At 35.4% G+C, this 17778-nt stretch overlaps 1 protein-coding gene across 8 annotated transcripts in view; it reads right to left on the minus strand.

The window, feature by feature from the left end:
* Window positions 1-17778, minus strand: part of cnksr2a (connector enhancer of kinase suppressor of Ras 2a) — a 676696-nt gene that overhangs the window by 250515 nt on the left and 408403 nt on the right. For all 8 annotated transcript variants that reach the window (XM_051926925.1, XM_028799452.2, XM_028799451.2 and 5 more), the window contains 2 exons: window positions 6410-6543; window positions 3174-3385 (listed from right to left, as the gene is read on the minus strand). In XM_051926925.1, coding sequence (XP_051782885.1) covers window positions 3174-3385; window positions 6410-6543 — 346 coding nt within the window. The remainder of the gene's footprint in view (window positions 1-3173; window positions 3386-6409; window positions 6544-17778) is intronic.

Genomic DNA, 17778 nt, shown 5'->3' on the forward strand with positions numbered 1-17778 from the left:
CTTATGATTAAACTGATTAAAATTAATTGCTACATACTTCACATTGCTGGATTATCTGGGAAGATAATGGTTTAATGTTTGAATCTTGCCCAAAACTAGGCCTATTATGCTGTACCGAATGTCTAGCATAAAAACAGCAAACTGTAAAATCTCTGCACATATATCCCATTAATCTGAACTTGAAAGTCGCATCACACATGTAGGTAGGTCATAATTTCTAATAACCACAAACATAGAGTAGAAGACATATAAATAATATTTTTAAGTTATTTATAAGTTTTACTGGCAAGGCTGATTATTAATTCAAATGCAATTAGTTTTATAATCACTGTAGTATTTTAAGTTTTATTACAGGAGTACTTAAAAGATGAAGGATGCTGGGGCAATTTGTATTGTGAGCACCCATTACATGTAAAATGGGTTGTCAGTAAACATAAACAAGAGAATCCATTATGTTAAAAGTCATAGAATGCTTGATTTAAACACTTCTATTAGTTATCTATGAATTTGGAGGCAAAACACACTATTTGACATAATACAAAAAATAACTTTGTTTTTACATTATTATAGCAGTAGACTATATTATGGGAGGACAGTCATAAGGAAAAACTAATTTTCTGTATGGTTTAAAATAAAAGTGCTGAATGTCCCTCTTTTTACTGCATCCGAAAAGTGAGACAGGGGAGTCTTTACTTTAGAAGTACACGTCAAGTTAAAAAAACCCCTGTGAAATAAAAACTGAGAAATGCATCAGAGAGTCAGTGTGTCACTGAACAGACTCTTTGTGACACTACTACTGCCTTCATTATCCTAAACACCAATTTTAGAGGATAGCTAGTGTGGCATAAACTCAGATATAAGCAGCATAATGACAATTACCCTGGAGTCATTTATTTTTGTTTTTAGAGTTCTCTATATGAGCACTGAGGTCTTGCAAATTAGTCTACAGCTAGAAATGAGGACACATTTATCACTTTTAAAGACACATCTGTAAACTGATCACTTTTTCTTATTATTAAATCATAAATCTAAGGACATTTTATAGCACAGTGAACCCATGTGTGCTGACAAAGAAAAACAAGCAGTTCTTCATTTGCTTTAAATAAAGTGTGATCTTATACAACATGTTGGCATGTAACTATTCTCATCATATATTCTGTAAGTCTCTGCCTTTTATATCTTAAGGATCAAATTAGACATTAAAGAACAGTAAGTATTTGTTGTTATGTTCACATTCTGTCTAATGTGTAATTAAAAATCAAAGTGATGCTAACCTAATAAATATGCTGACAAAGTGTTGTTAACAAATCACATATAAAAATAAGCTTCTATAAACAGAAGCTCAAAGAACATACATCATCAAAAAAATTCTTTGAACTTAATTTCACACTGTAAGTAAAACAATAACAAAGGAGTAGAATCCAAGTTATCCTTTCTTTTATCCCTTACAGTATACTGTAGTTTATGATCCAGTGCCATGTGTCCCTTCCCATTCCCTTCTGATCTCACTTCTCTGTTATACAGAAAATTAAATGTCATTAGGTATTGAGCGGGAAAGATGCAGCAACAGCAGATTTGTCCTGGCGACAGTTCTTTCTGAAGCATATCTCAATGAAACATTCTATACAGAGGCTCACAAAATCCTCATTTTTTGAATGAAATATCCAGACATGAGAGTGGAAAACGAAACGATAACCATAAAAGAAACAGAAGGACAAGATTCACAAGATTATGGATAGAAAATCCCTTCCCTTAAACCAAACAAGTTCATTGTGAAGCACGGTTCAGGTAATTTATTTTAACAGTAAAGATACACTATATTTAAAAAAGAAACAGTGGGACCAATCATTCAGCAGAAATTCAGGGCTGTTAAGCATTTTTAAAAGAACAATAATATGGTAATATCATCTTACTGCTTAACACAATATTTAAGCACCATCAAAAAAGTAACATTAACACATCCATTTTCTATTACATAAAACTACTTTGTACTAGTAGTGTCTCCGAGTACTGATAAACACCCTGAGCAAACTAATCTTCTTTTACAACTACTAAAGTAACATATTTCATTCTCACTGGAAAACCCCACAAACTGAGCACATTCCAACTTGGAACTTAAACTTCCATGGTAGGACAACAGCTTAAGCTTCACTATAGGTCAGGTCAGGTTGGGGAGCATGCACTGGTACAGCGCGTTGCTGCACTCACCACATGACGAAACAGCTTGGGATCCTGGTTGGCAATCCCCCAGACAGACACGTGGTCCAATCCCACCATCCGAAAATTACCCTCTATCTGCCAGAGCCAGAAGTTACGTGGGCATCTCCTTTGCCTGGTCCAGCCACTTGGGTCTTCAACAATGACAATCCTGCGAGCCGGACCACCCTTGGGGGAATCGTGCCACGTGGCCGTAGTGCCGTAAATGAAGCTCCCTCACAATGCAGGTAATGTGCCTCATTCGAGTCTCCATGAGCAACTGCTCATTCAACACAAAGTCAAACCAGCGGTACCCAAGGATTCCCAGAAGGGACACAGTACCAAAAGAGTCCAGTCTTCATCTCAGGTCACTGGATTGCGTCAATGTCTCGCAACCTTATAGAAGGACAGGAAGCAACAGGACTCCTTTTGCACAGATATTGGGAGCGCCACACACAACTTTCCAGCGATCTCATTACCCCCCATGCTCTCCTACTCCATCTACTCACTTCATAGGAAGAGTCACCAGAGACATGAACATCACTGCCAAGGTAAGCAAACTTCTCGACAAACCTCGAAAGAGGTTTTACTACAACCAAACAAAAGCAAAGAGTCACACTTCACCTTATGAACAACATATTGTAATTTATCTTATTCAACAGCATAATGTTTAGATACAGCAAGGTAAGGGTAAATATGTGAAAGTCTTACAAGAAATGACAAAGGGCATACAGAAAGAAGGTAACCATTCCACATAAAATGATCTACTTTTATCACTTATTTGCAACTGTAATATAAAAAGCACATTATTTCTTAACTAATGAAGCACATGAAGTAGGGATGATAAGTCTAGTTGCCATCTCCCATTATAAAATTGGAAAAATATCAATGAAGTTTGTCATTTCCAAACAATTTGCCAAAAACTCATACCTTGCATTTCCAGGCATGTTCATTCTACACTAGTGAATGATATTTACCATATGTCGGTGTGCTTTCCCTTCTAGTGGACCCTCCAGCTCTGCCTTTTTCATACTCGTAACAATAGAGCATTGTATCTTCCTCCACCATGGTAAACCTCTTCCTGTACTCCTGGTCAAGGAATGAGTTGGGAGACTCAGAACCTTTTGCCACCGGGATTCCAGCATTGTGTCGGGTGAGATCCTCACTCGGGAGATTGCCCTTTTCATCTCTTGTCAAAATAAGAGCATTAAAAGTTTGCATTAATGAGTTCATTGATCATATAATTTCATAGAGTATCAACTTCTTAATAAAAATGTGATGAAATATGATGAAATATAAATAATTAAATTAAACCCAAAATACTACACAAACAAAGGCCAAATGTTTGGCCAATAAACAATAAAAAACAATTTTTCAAATAAAGAGGTAAAAATATTTTGATATACTAGAAAATGCATTTGCTAACAATAAGGGGCGGTCTTGTGTGTTTTAGGTCATCACTACAACAACTAAAAAGGTGCAGCTCTTGTTTGTGTTTCTAACACATCACTCTTTAGATGCACAGTTTAAAAAGATGTATAAAAATGCATACATATACTATTATCTTTCTCTTATTTTGTTTTTGTTCATATTACACTTTAATACATAAAAAGGGTAAATGATGTTAACAATATTTTTATTGTTATTTTTTTTAACAATATTTTTGCGTTTCTCAACCACTACACGCCGACCTGGAATTTTCCAGTCAGTAATAACTTTGCCAGCGTCTTTGCGCATTGTGAACAGAGCTTGACATCAAGGTAAAAATTATGTGAGAATTCAAAAAAATGAAATCTTGAAATTGGATTCAAAATTACAGAAAGTACAATCTTGCCAGATGCTAAAAGATACAAAAATTGCATTTTTATTAATTTGGATCAGGGGCCCTACTTCTGTGAATACTAGGAGTACCTATAAATCTACCCCTGCATATAGTTTTGTGGAATTGAACATAATTTATTTTTTTATACAATATCACAATTGCAAAATTCCAGGGTTTTGTGGGGGGATTTTTACATTATTTTGGTGTGAAACCCTCTCTAAGGGTTATTCCTCAGCTGGAACTGCTGTTTCCTTCCTCAGCTGCCCTCCAACGTCTCCCCAGTCTTCCACAGCTCCTTACATCCAGTTCCACACACTCTAATCCGCCTTGTGCAGTGCCTTCCTGCTCATTTGCAGGTAGTTCTGCCTCACACCACTCATTTGGGGTCAGAGGTGACAACAACTGGTGCTCACTGTTTCTGTCTTCATACATTGATCCATGCTTGAATAACTCTGGAGGCTCACTGGCAGCCATATACCCTGGGCAACTGATTTTAGCAGCCGATCAGCACCTCTGAGGTGATTACAGATAACTGCTCTTTAGCCATGACTGTCCACTTCCACACTCTTTACCAGAACAAAACAGAGAAAGAATGAAGGTTAACAAAAGGAAGAAGAAAGGCAGGAGTGAGAGTGGCCAAAGGAGAAGCAGTTGTGTCCTGTGCTCAGGAATCACTCCTATTGAGTAACTTGAGAGTGGGAGTGATCATCATGCTCAGGAGTGTCCTCTAACTGGGTGGAGCCAGTGATAGGCAGCAGTGGGAGGGTGGCGCGTGTTCGCCGGGTGGAGCCCTATGGCAGTGGTGAGCGCAGAGCAGTGCAGGGGTCCAGTGGGTCTCCTTGGAAGACCGTGGATTGGTTTTTAAAGGGAAGCTTTAGGGACTGAGAATTTTAAAGAAGACTCCTGCATCCTGCACTTTCTTTTTAATGGATTATTTCTTTAATGGATTTTTAACCTCAACCATCATGGACCTTTTATGGAATATTTATTTATTGAAGGGTTGCACTGCACTTTTGAACAGCGTTTGTTTGTATTTTGTTTTAATAAAGTAACTATGGTTCTGTTTCACCTACCTCTTGCTTTGTGTGTGTTTATCCTCATTTGCCAAGCTCATCCTGGTCATGAATATCAATGTTGATAGAGTTCAGAGGCTCCTGGTGGGGCCTGGTAGGGTGGGGCTGACCCGCAACGTCACTTACTGATAATATACATATATTCCATACTATTGTCTAAAACTGGCCACAAAACTTAGAAAAGACATAATAATAGTTATTAGTAAGTTCAAGACATGCACTTCAAGTATTTTTCCTTAGCTTTTTCATCCAGGGCTTGTAAGAATCTTAGTGCCTTTGAGAATTAATGGCTACACAGTGGGACTTCTGTTAGCTGCCAGACACCAGTCAGTGAGAAAGCATCTGTTCAACCAGCAGCTGCAGATATAGGAAAATGGCTGCATCACACTACAAACATTATTTTCTCTCCCCAAAAATGGTTTAAAGCTACACACACACTAGAGATTTAGCAATGACACTATGTGTCGAGCTTAAAATTATGTTTATATTGAGGACAATTTAGGTGTTACGTTGAACGTGAAGGTTTTTTTTTTTTTTTTTTGAGTCTCTAAATAAAAAGGTAATAAAATTTAAAATCACGTATATCTTTTTGGAAGACTTTGAAAAATAATGTGTAATTATTCTGCCTTAAGAATAATTTTGGCTATAATCTTATTGTACAATTTTAGAATTTGTGTTACTTTTTCTGACTGCTCTATGTTTATATTTGAAATCTAATTTAGTCATTTATTTTTCATTTGATTTGGAATAAAATCATATCTATTTAAAAATGTAAATGTTGTGATTAGTAATTTGATCTCCTATATTATATTGTTACTGCATGTTTCTGCACCAGGGAGACTAAACACAAATGCCTGCCACTGCACTACCTGTATATGGTAAAGTAAAAATTAATTGAACTAAAATGGTAAAACAGAATCAATATTAAGAACACAGAATGAAGGGAAGCAGGATATGGAGGTCTATCAGCAGGACTTATTTATCCAACCTGCCACGGTATTGATAAAATTTATTGAGACCTGTCTTTTTGCCTTTGCCAAAAAATTAAATGTTTTTTTATTTTTATGCTAAATATGCTGAAATGACTAAGTGGAAACGTTGAAAAAAAGAACCATGCAGAAGAGAATCAGAAAATGGTATAAACATATTGTATGATTTTTTTTGTGTCTACAATGGGGATTGAAAGAGATCATCTAATCTTTAAAAACAGTTCCACACTCTCCTACCGCTTTGGTATTGCTCTGCCAGGCTGTAACAGTAATGAAGCCCACCTATCCCATATTTTAAAATTAAAGCCACAGTGCAACTCAGTAGTTACCTGGGAGTATAAGGCTCAGAAGGAGGTGGTGGGATGTAAAGATCTTGAAGTGCAGAAGTCTCTCGCTTAGAAGGCGTGCTGATTGTACTTGAGGGAGTAGCCACACTACTTGTAGGGCTTTTAGGAATAATTGGCTAAAGAAATAAAAAAAAAAGTGATGATTATTATGGGAATATTTATTTTACAGTATTGCCCAGAAAAATCTAAGCAAGTAATAATACTGTGAATAATAAGTTAAAAGTGAATATATTTCAACAATGATTTTTCCGCCGTATTTCATAATGCTTGGAATTAATCATTTCTCTTTTACAAAGGAAAAATGAAGGAGCCCACATATAATACTGTATCTTAGAAAGCAAAGAATAAGATAGATGATAGAATTATGTAAAACAGTAATACCTGTAAATTCATGGTGGAATGCTTGTGACTATGTTCTTATGTTATTTTTTCAATTTTAATACTTGAAGTTCAATATTCAAGCATATTAAGAAAAAAATGATTATACAGCAAGTGTAGCCAAACCAAAGAGGCTGAGGAGCATACAGTATATTATAAATAATTTCACTGTACGTGTAACAGTAATGTCCTTATAAATGGAAAACAAAACACTACATTTCAATAGAAATAATTTCTTGAACAATACATAGATCTTAGCGATACATTGAGGACTGAAACTTGAAAGTGAAAAGGTTAACGTTCCTCTGACAACACAAACACTAATGGAAGCAAACTACATTAACCTTTTCCACATTTTGTACCTAATCCCTAACAGATGACCAGTTAAACCTAAGAAAAATGAAATAGCAGATGTTGATGTTAAGAGTGTTAGGAATTTCAAGACTTTGCCTGCTGAGATTTGATATTACTACCCTAAACTGATGTTTTGACATCAGAAATAAACTACAGTATTTAAAGGCAAAAGTGTCTGGTGTTCTTAAGCCAATGTACCATACAATTCTTGCACAGGCAAAAGAGTTACATAATAATAATAATAATAATAATAATAATTCATTACATTTATATAGCTTATACTATAATGAGCTGCATGCATACTTTTGGGTAGTGTTGGAGATTTCCTGATTAATGAGAAAGGCTTCTAATTTTATATAGTAATATGATTATATGTACTGTATATTAGACATTGGATTTCCATTGATACCTTTCTGTGAAAGGCTGGTCTCTATAAATTCAGACTTCTTAAGTAACTACAGATTTATTGCTATACACGTTCATTATTATGTTAACTTAGACAAACAATATGCATTAATATTAAATCAGAGTAGATACCATAAGGTTGCACCTTCATACCATCTTACAACATGACCTCAAGCAACTTCACATAATTGCCTATGTTTCAGAAAGAAGCAACTTTAACACGTTCACTGCTACTATGTGATTTGGTATTTTATTCCATGCCTGATATAAAATTAAAAACCTATTCAATCTCACCTTTACACTGGAGTGAGGAGCAGACTGAAACATATACAACACCAACAAAATTTCCTCATAAGCGAGTCATACTATACTCAACTGGAACACTGGCAGCTCATTATGGGCTGTGTGTGAAATGATGCAAGCCTTTGTCTCCGTTTTAAGATTAAAATAACGCAATTAGACACAGAAGGGGTTGAGCGTGGCTTAAGAGGCCAAGTTTGGAAGTAGATGGCTCAGTATTATGTATTTTTGTAATTAGTTATAAGTCGGTTAACTTAAATAAAACCAAATATAAGGAATAAAAAAAACTACAAATTTCCATCAAAAACTCATTGGCAAATAATATGTCAATGGAACATTGAAAATGTCATGCCTAAGTATGTAAGCTTTAAGCATATGAATTATATTTCAAGTCACATTACTGCTCGTTACACAAATAACTATAAAAAAGACTTCATAAGTAGTTTGCTTGTTTAGTTTTCTGTGTTCAAAGGCAAAGCTATTTATTTTCCATTACCACGGTAAAGTTTTGGAATAAAAACATCACGGCAGAGACAGAGAGTGGTACAACAGGAGCAGGAGAGATCCTGTACATGTCATTATGGAACTGAAAGGACTGCTAGGCGGGGCAAGTCCTGTATGTATGCTGATAGATGCCCCAGAAACACCATAGGCAGGAGTACCAGCCCAAATGAAAGTCAAATGTAACTTAAGCAATTGTATACTATGTTCGTCAAGAGCCTAAACCTTGAATAAGAGAGTCAGAGAAAATTAGATCAGTGAGGAGGAACGGTATTCTTGATACTTTATAGATTGGCAAGTCAGCAAGCCAGCCATCCTTCTGGGGTTTAAGACCTGTTGAGACGAGGCCGGAGTGATAGCAGATTTTATATTCTTCTCTTTAACATTGTAGTTCGTGATTTTTCTTCCCTTCTCAATAAACACACACTTTTTACACAACACATTTGACCATCTTGCTGATATTTTGTTTGTGCAGATAGCACCCCTTCGATCATATCAATTATTTTCTGAACCCCATTCATCCAATTAGAACAAAATTCACTTCAATACTTGCTCAGGATGCAAAGAAATATGCCCCTGTCTCCAAAAAAAAACCAGACACTAGCTGAGAATTGTGTCCATTGACATCAGACAGACAAAACAACATGTCTTTCAAATGAAAATTTTATTATCAAAGAGTACTTATTCTTATAAATAATTCTTAATTGAATTTGTTGTTTAACTTGTTCAAATTGTATCCCTTGCATGATATTTTGATATACTCAACATGTTTCACTTTAGTCTGACTGTGCCATGTCATATGTATCTAAAAAAAATGCTTTGTACTTAAACGTTGTTCTTGGCCTGGATAAAAACTTGGCTTCTTGCTGTTTCAAAATGAAAATGAAGGATGAACATTTATTTATTGAAACACAAGAGGGAACATTTTTAAGAGAAAAATAATCTGATATATAAATGTCTACACGTGGAAGTGTGTGTGTGTCTATCTGTCCAGGCCAGAAGTGCAAGGCTACAGCAAGAAGCTCAAAGAGCCGGCAAGGCGGTCCCAAGTTAACGAGTCGGAAGAAGAAAGTAGTACGAGGCTACAGCATGAAGCTGAAAGAAAGCAACCCTGTCGCCAAAGTGAAACTGCTGACAAAAGACAAACCTCGCTTAGATGCTAATGCACAACCGAGGTGAGCACATCGGCAAAATGAAGCCTCCGTGGAGAGAGAAACTTACTTAGCTGCTGACAGACAAGGGGGGCAAGCACGTCCGCAAAACAAAACCGCAGACTCTACATTTCAATTTTTTATCTGACGATTTCAATAGCTTCTAGGATCCTAAGCTTTTTACAGCACAGGCTTACACAGCTAGTTTATCATAACAAACATTAAAATGAAAACCCTATGTTTGACCTCCACCTCAAAACAATTCTACTACATTCAAAACTGAAAACAACAATGAAGAAATAAATGGAGCCTATGCATACCAGCAAGTGATGGAACAGCACAGCATTGAGTCAGCATTATGAGAAGCTAAGGATTAGAGCTGTGTCTAGGACCATGAGGCACCCGTACCCAGACTGGCTGTATCAGATGATTTATCAATGTAAGGGCCAGATGCCAAATTGATCCGCACTGTCGAGTGTTCCCAAAAGTGTCAAAATAAAATAAAGATGATTTCCAAACAGAAAAAGAAAAGGAATCAGGGGATTTTGAGCTAGTGACAGAGGCAACCTTTGCTGCAATTTTTCCTAAAGCAAAAAGCCCCTGATGGATAACAGATAAAGTGAAAAAGGACTGGAATTTGAAAAATATGGGAAAGCACAGGAATGTTAATACAGAGAACAGATTTAAGAAAATCAGACATACCAGAATGAAAACTGTTTAAAAGAAGTCAAGGGACAGGTGGGTCAGAAGACCATCCCCAGGATATTGTTTACATAGCATAAAATATAAAACAATGAACAAAATTTAGCATGGATTTGTCAATGAACAAAATGTATTGATGCCATAAAGACATTTTTAAAAACTTAATTCCAAGAAACAGAAGTACAGCAAAAATCATGGTGTAAACAGACTTAATTGAAAAATGTGGAGTTCAAAGCATTGTATATAGATTTAATACTGGTTTCCAGCTAGAGGATAGTGTAAGTGATAATTTACACAGAATGACCTAATAATTAAAATAAAAAAACTTTAAAGTTACTGTATACTTATGTAAATCTATTGAACAGCAAATATTAAAACCAGTCTAAATAAATTTAAAATTGTGCATTTAAGCATTACAGTACTGTTAAAATAACTGTTCTATTTATGAAAATTTTGGACAGCTCAAACATGGTCTTGCTCCTTTGTTGATAACACAAAACAAAAATATCTAGTATCTTATTATTGCTGGAAGAAACCTGAAGGATGTGAGTGAGGAACAAACTATGCCTGATAATATGGAATGTCAGACCATGCAAGCCTTTCCCATGTTCAAATGCTCTTTACATACAATCCTAATACATCCCGGACTTTTCAAGGCTGGTTTGTTTCCATGATTCCCACAACACTTTTAAACAGCTGCCATTTTAATTCTCCCTATTTGAACTTAGTTTAAATTGATGTGGTACTGAATACAGTTTTCTTGATACCTTAACAACACAAATGTTTTGTGGTTTTGTTCAGTCAGTTACTTAGTAAAGTAACTATTTTCTTTAGTAAAGTTGATTCAAATAGTTAACATTCATTTGTGAAATAATATAAACCATGTTGCAATAATGCAGTATGCTCTGTGTAAGTTGGTACAATGATTAGCAAATAAAAAAAAATTTGAAGTACAGCAGAATTTAAGTTATATTGGTCTTAACTACGCTGTCATTACATTAATTATTACTATTAATGTAATTTATTTATTATTATCCAAAATCAGTCTTCACTTTCAAAAGAGGTGTCTATAGATAACTATTTCATTTACCTTTAAGCTATCTATCTCCATTAAAAAAAAACAAAAAAACACAACACTGTCTAGTTCTCTCTGTGCTGAACTGCTTTTCAATACAGGGGTTTATGCATATCTATAAATATGAGCTCAGCATTGTATTTTATCTGCCTACCACCACTCTCATACAGTGGTGTGCAAATGTTTTCAATCCCATTGAAAGTCATGATAATTTTCAGTATGACAAAAGATTTGTACACATAGTTATCCATTCAGTATTTTTAATGTTAACTCTTATACTGTAACAATACATTTCCAAAGTCAAAATAAACAGTTTTCTCTAGATATTTAACTGAAGAAGAAAAACTCAAAACTTGGATAAATACTCAATCCCTACACATTAATACTTTGTTGAGAACCTTTTTCTGCAATAACAGTACAATAATTCCTTTGGGGTACGTATGTACCAGTTTTGCGCATTGTTCACAAGTGATTCTTCCCCATTCTTTATAGAGATCCTCTGGGTTGGAGGGGTGGCACCTCCGGACAGCTGTTTTCAGACAGTGTCATAGATTCTCAGTACTGTTAAGATCAGGGCTTTGACTTGGCCATTCCAAAACATTTACCTTTCTGTTTTTTGAGCCATTGCAGTGTCACTTTTGCCTTATGCTTAGGGAATCTGTTCCAGAGCTATAGGTTCATAGCATAGACTAGAACAATGTCTCCTGCAATATTGTGCGGTATTTGTGTCCATCCCTTGTCTCTTCAACTCTGACAAGATAACCCAGTCCCAGCACATGAAAAGCATACCAAAAGCATGAGGCTGCTACCACCACATTTCACAGTAGGTATTGTGCTTCTTGAGGCATGGGCAGTGTTAGTTTTATGCCACATATACCTCTTTGAAGTCTGGCCAAAAACTTCTATTTTGGTCTCGTCTGACCATGAAGACCTTCTCCCACATCTTAACTGGGGTCTTTCTCATGTTTTACAGCAAATGCCATACATGTTTTTAAGTAGAACTTCTTAAGGAGGGGCTTCTTTCATACTGTCCTCCCATAAAGGCCTGTTTTATAGAGAGCTCTTGAAATTGTGGACCACTGCACCTTCATTCCAGTTTCAGCCAAAGGGCATTACAGAGTTCTGAGAGTGATGCTTGGATTTTTAGTAGCTACTCTCACCAGTCAAAGTCTTGCTCTAATAGTTAGCTTTGAGGGATGGCCTGTTCTAATAAGAATCTGGGTGCTGTGATAAAACCTTCCACTTTCGGATGATGGATCCAACATGTTTAACAGGACATTTAAACTCTTCAGTATTTTTTGTGACTTTGTTCTCACATCAGCAGAATGTATTTAACTAGCTGTCTCCCACGGCTTTCCCCACGTAGTAATGAAACAGGACAAACTTTAAAAATCAATTAAAAAAAATGCAATTTGTATTGAGAAGAATTTATATTGATAGCTTTCGTATCCGAGGGCCTCTTGATATACAATAGTTTTGGTTTTGCTATCAGTGGCGAGGATGTAGATGTGATCTCTTTGCCAAATATGTAAAAAGTTGGCAAGGTATCTCTGGCCAAGTGGAAAGTAGGTATGCTCCATCATCAAACATTGCTGATAGGACAGCGTCCCCCACATGAGGAGAAAAGCATGTAGCCGTGATATCTCTGCCAATAAGCAGCTACCCTCTAAAATACATGTAGCTGTGATCTCTCTCTCAAAAAACATCAAACATTACTCTTTAACAATCTCTAGATGATAATGTCTGCAGAACAAACTGGTATAGCTAGCTAAGCAGAAGCAAGGTACACTCCAACACGTGGCACGGGATAGAGCGACTCAAACGGAGGCTGGCCCCACCCAGCTCCCTACTCCTGACGCTCCGCCTCCCCTTCCCCTTGGCCCACAGCCTGTCTCTCGGATTCGTGCGAATACATTGGTGCCACAACCGAACTATAATAAGCGCTATATAAATGCAAAGAATTATTATTATTAATATTATAATACTTCGCGTGATGAGAGAAGTTGCAAAATCAATCAGAATGTTCAAACAAATTATAGAAAACAAACCAGATATAAATCTGTGAAGTAGGTCTCTCGTGAAAAGCATACAGACATACAGACAGATGTTGGATTTTATATATATATATATATATATATATATATATATATATGAGAGAGAGAGATTATGATCAAAAGACTGTCACCTTTGTGTCATTTGTGATTAATTGGTCATTTTTGTAAACCTGCAGTTTCCAAAGCATAGAGGATTAAATACTTATGCAAACACTAACCTTTGAGTTTTTCTTCTTCTGTTAAATATCTAGAGAAAATGGTTTATTTCGTCTTTGAAAACGTATTGTTACAGCATAAGAGTTCACTTTAAAAATACTGAATTGATACATATTTGTACAAATCTTTTGTCATAAAGAAAATTACAATGTCTTTAAATGGGATTGAGTACTTTTGCACACCACTGAAGTGAATATTGCATTTTATCCATCTACCACCACTCATATATGAAGTGCCTAGGTTCTTACTATTGTCTTTTCAGTGACTCATGCCACCATTGACTTGCTTCTTGCAGTTTTTATCAGGCAAAACAATATTCCTAAAACAATAAGGCTTTCACTAGTACTGTCCATCGGATTTTGACAGCAGGAAAGACAAAATAGTGGTTACTCAATAACATCTGACATTTGGTTCTAAGTCATCAATAATGTCTATGAACTAATCAGGTCAGTGAAAAATATGTTAAATGGATGGTTCTTAGGTGCTTTAGTTAATACTTATCATATTTCTTTCATTAATCTGAGAAATCTAATGACAGTGAATCATAATTGCAGTCTTCATTTTGATACATCATCCCTGAGAGCTCATCTCAGGGACTGTCACAGTTTTCACAGAATTGTGAAAATTCCACAATAAAAATGAACGAGCAAAGACAGAAATAAATATAACATTCTCTGTTAAAGAGGATACGTTCAATTAACCTTAACTAGCTTAATTATCCAAGTGCAACCTCAGATTTGTAATAATAAAATTTATTATTATTATTATTATTATAATTACCACTGGCTTAAATTGGACCTAATTTTTAACCTAAATATTTAAATGCCCATCCTATTTATCCTTTAAATTGAACTGAGAGAATTAATTTAACTAGAGTAAAATATTCTTTTCACACATGAAGACCGCATGCTTGGTTACCCTATAAAACATTTTTATACACAATCCAATATATTACAACTGACAGAAAGACTGATCAAATATACCACAAACATGCAACAATGAAGAAAAATCAAACAGAAAGTCTTTATATTGCATTCTGAGGAAGTTCTGGGTTTCATAATTCTTCCTCTGACATACAAATTAAGTAATGGCTTAAAACGGAACAGGCCCTCCTACATTTTTAGCCATATACACTGTAAGATTATTGCAAATGCTTGAGCTGTTTGGTACTGTTACCTTGCCCAAACTACTCCACTTTTGTATTGAGAGAAATGTTAAGGTCTATGGAAACATACCACATTAATGTTGAAATAAACAGAATAAATTATTGTTAATATTATTAGTCTATATCACAAATAAGGACACTACCATGTGCTATGTAATACTGCTGAATGTCCAGGTGCTGGAGGTAGGCTAGGCACAGTCTGCTTTGGCTTATCCAAAAACACCCATGGATCTTCAATAAATGTATTTTCTCCAAGATTGTTTTCCTAGGAGTGTTTTTCCTGTACCATATTTCTGATGATAATTTCTTTAATTTTGTTTTAGCTACATAATTACATTTTGCTCAGTACTTCATAAATGCTTCCTTTGGAAATGGTTGACATAAAATACATTGTGGACACTAGGATTTATAACTGAGCCCCAATCTATTGGTACAACTACACAAACAACAATACAGGGTTTAAATAAGACCTTTTATTTAAATACCTATGTCAAGGCAGAGGTGAAGAATTTAGGGGAAATTACTGACTCCGACATAAACTTTAAATTGCATATTAACCAGATTACCAGATCTTCATTTTTTCATTTAAGTGATATAGCAAATATCAGATGTCTTATAACTTTACAAGGCACTGAAAAATTTGTTACACTCCAAGTTATAACCTTCGAATGGAGTGGCCTTTTGCTGTTATGCACCCAAAATCTGGACTCTAGAACATTTAAAAAAAACCTGGCAAAATCCCATTATTTTAATATGGCTTTTTTATAGCTACATTTCAGTTGTATTCCTAATAGACTACATGGGCATAGAATTATCATATTCTTCAGGGATCTGCATCTGTAAAATTCTCTGCTATTCTCTGCTGTCTTTTCTGGTTCTTCTGTGGTGGTGATCTGCACTGCCACCACCAACATGTAGCCCTCTGTGTCGATGGGATTGAAGGCAGGTGTCCCAGCTGTCCACAAGAAAAACATCATCAAATACTATCATATGAAGCCTGAAAACCAAGAGGACTGATTTTAGAACATTTATTTTGGGTAGAATGACCAGTAGGGGCTAGGAGGTCTTTTTGGCCTTGGAACCCCTACAAATTTTATTTTTTCCTCCAGCCTAACTGGAGTTTTTTTTGTTTGTTTGTTTTTTCTCTCCTCCTGGCCAATTCTTTTTCAGTTCATCCCAGGCACATATATATGCAATATCCTTATAAGTATCAATATTATTTTAAAGGAAATGCCAGAAGCATTTGGAAGATAACAATTTTGTTGCATAATGTTGCAATTCTGTCATTTAAGTAATATGCTACAATATAAATGCAGTATAATAGTATAGTACCATTCAAACAAAAAAAATGTCACTATTTAAGTTCACTGTATGTTCACCTGGTATTTACATATTAGAAAATAATGTATTATAAAAATGACATAGAAAAATTGTAAGAGCATTGTTATCACTGTAGGCACAGTGTTTAGTTTTATCATAAATGTCATAATATTAGATTACCAATTAATCACAAAGTGCAGCCAATGCCCAAATTACTGGAGTCTGGTCCAGTCATTCATAGCTACACCACTCACCATATTCTCCAGGTTATCTGAGGTGATATAAACTTTGTGCATCTCCTGAAAGCCCCAGGCAGCCTAGGTGGCTCTGAGTCCTTGAGCAATTGCATTCCTGTTATGTTCTTGGAGGAGAATATACTGTTTACAAGCACCTGCTTTTCAGTTTAAATTCTTCATCAAGCATTGTTCCATAGTTGTATTCAATCACAAATCATTTGTGCTTGCAAAAAATGCCTCTTGTTTCAGATCTATTTCGATTTCTTAATGAATTTTTATCCAGGATCTGGATTTTTATTTTAAAAACCTTTGCTGTGCACACTGTTGATCTAAACTATGGTAAATGCTACATAAAAATGCCTTGGCATCTATTATTTCCATTTGCCTCTGAGAGACCAATGGATACAGATATGGGAATTGGTACTGTGCTTGGCTTTCATGCGATTCTTATATTGCAGCATGTAGATAAATATTATATTGTTCCTTCTTAATTAGTGCAGCACTGTTATAGTATGTTACTCTATTTACATAACTCAGTTTTGAGTGGCATCATAATTCTTGAAAGCAAACAAGATTCCAAATTATAGATGATGCTCTTTCATTGTACTAGAACAACTTCTTCAGAGTTAGATGATCTAGATTTAGTGTTTTATTGAAATTTTTAGTAGGGTTCCACAAAAGGAAAATAAATCCAAACTTCTTATAAAAATGTTACAACAGAACAGACTCAAAAATCTGCTTACTACTAATTTGTCATATAATGTGAATGTCTTTTATTCATCAAACACACTTGCACGCTTAATGGATATGTCTGTGATGGTTTGCTGTGTTCATTCGCACTTCAGAGCAGTTTGGAAAACTTGATCTTTCACACCACAGCAGGAGTGCTAAATGGAACATAGTAATCATCACTTTTTGTATGAAGTATATTGCAGCAGCCATAATCTCAATCACAATTAATTGGGCAGCAATACGTATGGATAAGAGCTGCAGAAATTGTTTACAGTTGAACATGTACAGTAGGTTATGTTAGATACACTTTTCTATCCCAGAGAGAAATTTGTTAACAGAGCAAGTTATGGTCCTGAATTTTTGAAAGCAGTGTTTATTGTGAAGACATCGTTCATTTTGGTCTTTACTTTTCATTGACCTATTTCCAGACATCCTCTTTAGGTAACAACAGCACTCGAGGCATGGCTGAAGTTGAAAAGGTATAATGTTTTGGAAACTCTTGTTATAAATGCTTGTTCCTGGGATCTTCCAGAAACTGGCACTTCAAGAAAATCAAGTAAACAAATGCAATTTTAAGGGCTGTACAGATATTTTAACCAGTGCAGTACAATATAAATAAAGGAATTCTGATTCAACACAAACAACATATTATACTGCAGACAGACAAAATCGCAAATAGAGTGGTATATATCCTAATCTCCTCCTCCAAATCTCAGTTCTCTGTGAATCAAAAACAAAGTTCTGGACAGCTTAACAGAGATG

Source organism: Erpetoichthys calabaricus, chromosome 4 (assembly GCF_900747795.2).
Source record: "Erpetoichthys calabaricus chromosome 4, fErpCal1.3, whole genome shotgun sequence".
Taxonomy (NCBI): domain Eukaryota; kingdom Metazoa; phylum Chordata; class Cladistia; order Polypteriformes; family Polypteridae; genus Erpetoichthys; species Erpetoichthys calabaricus.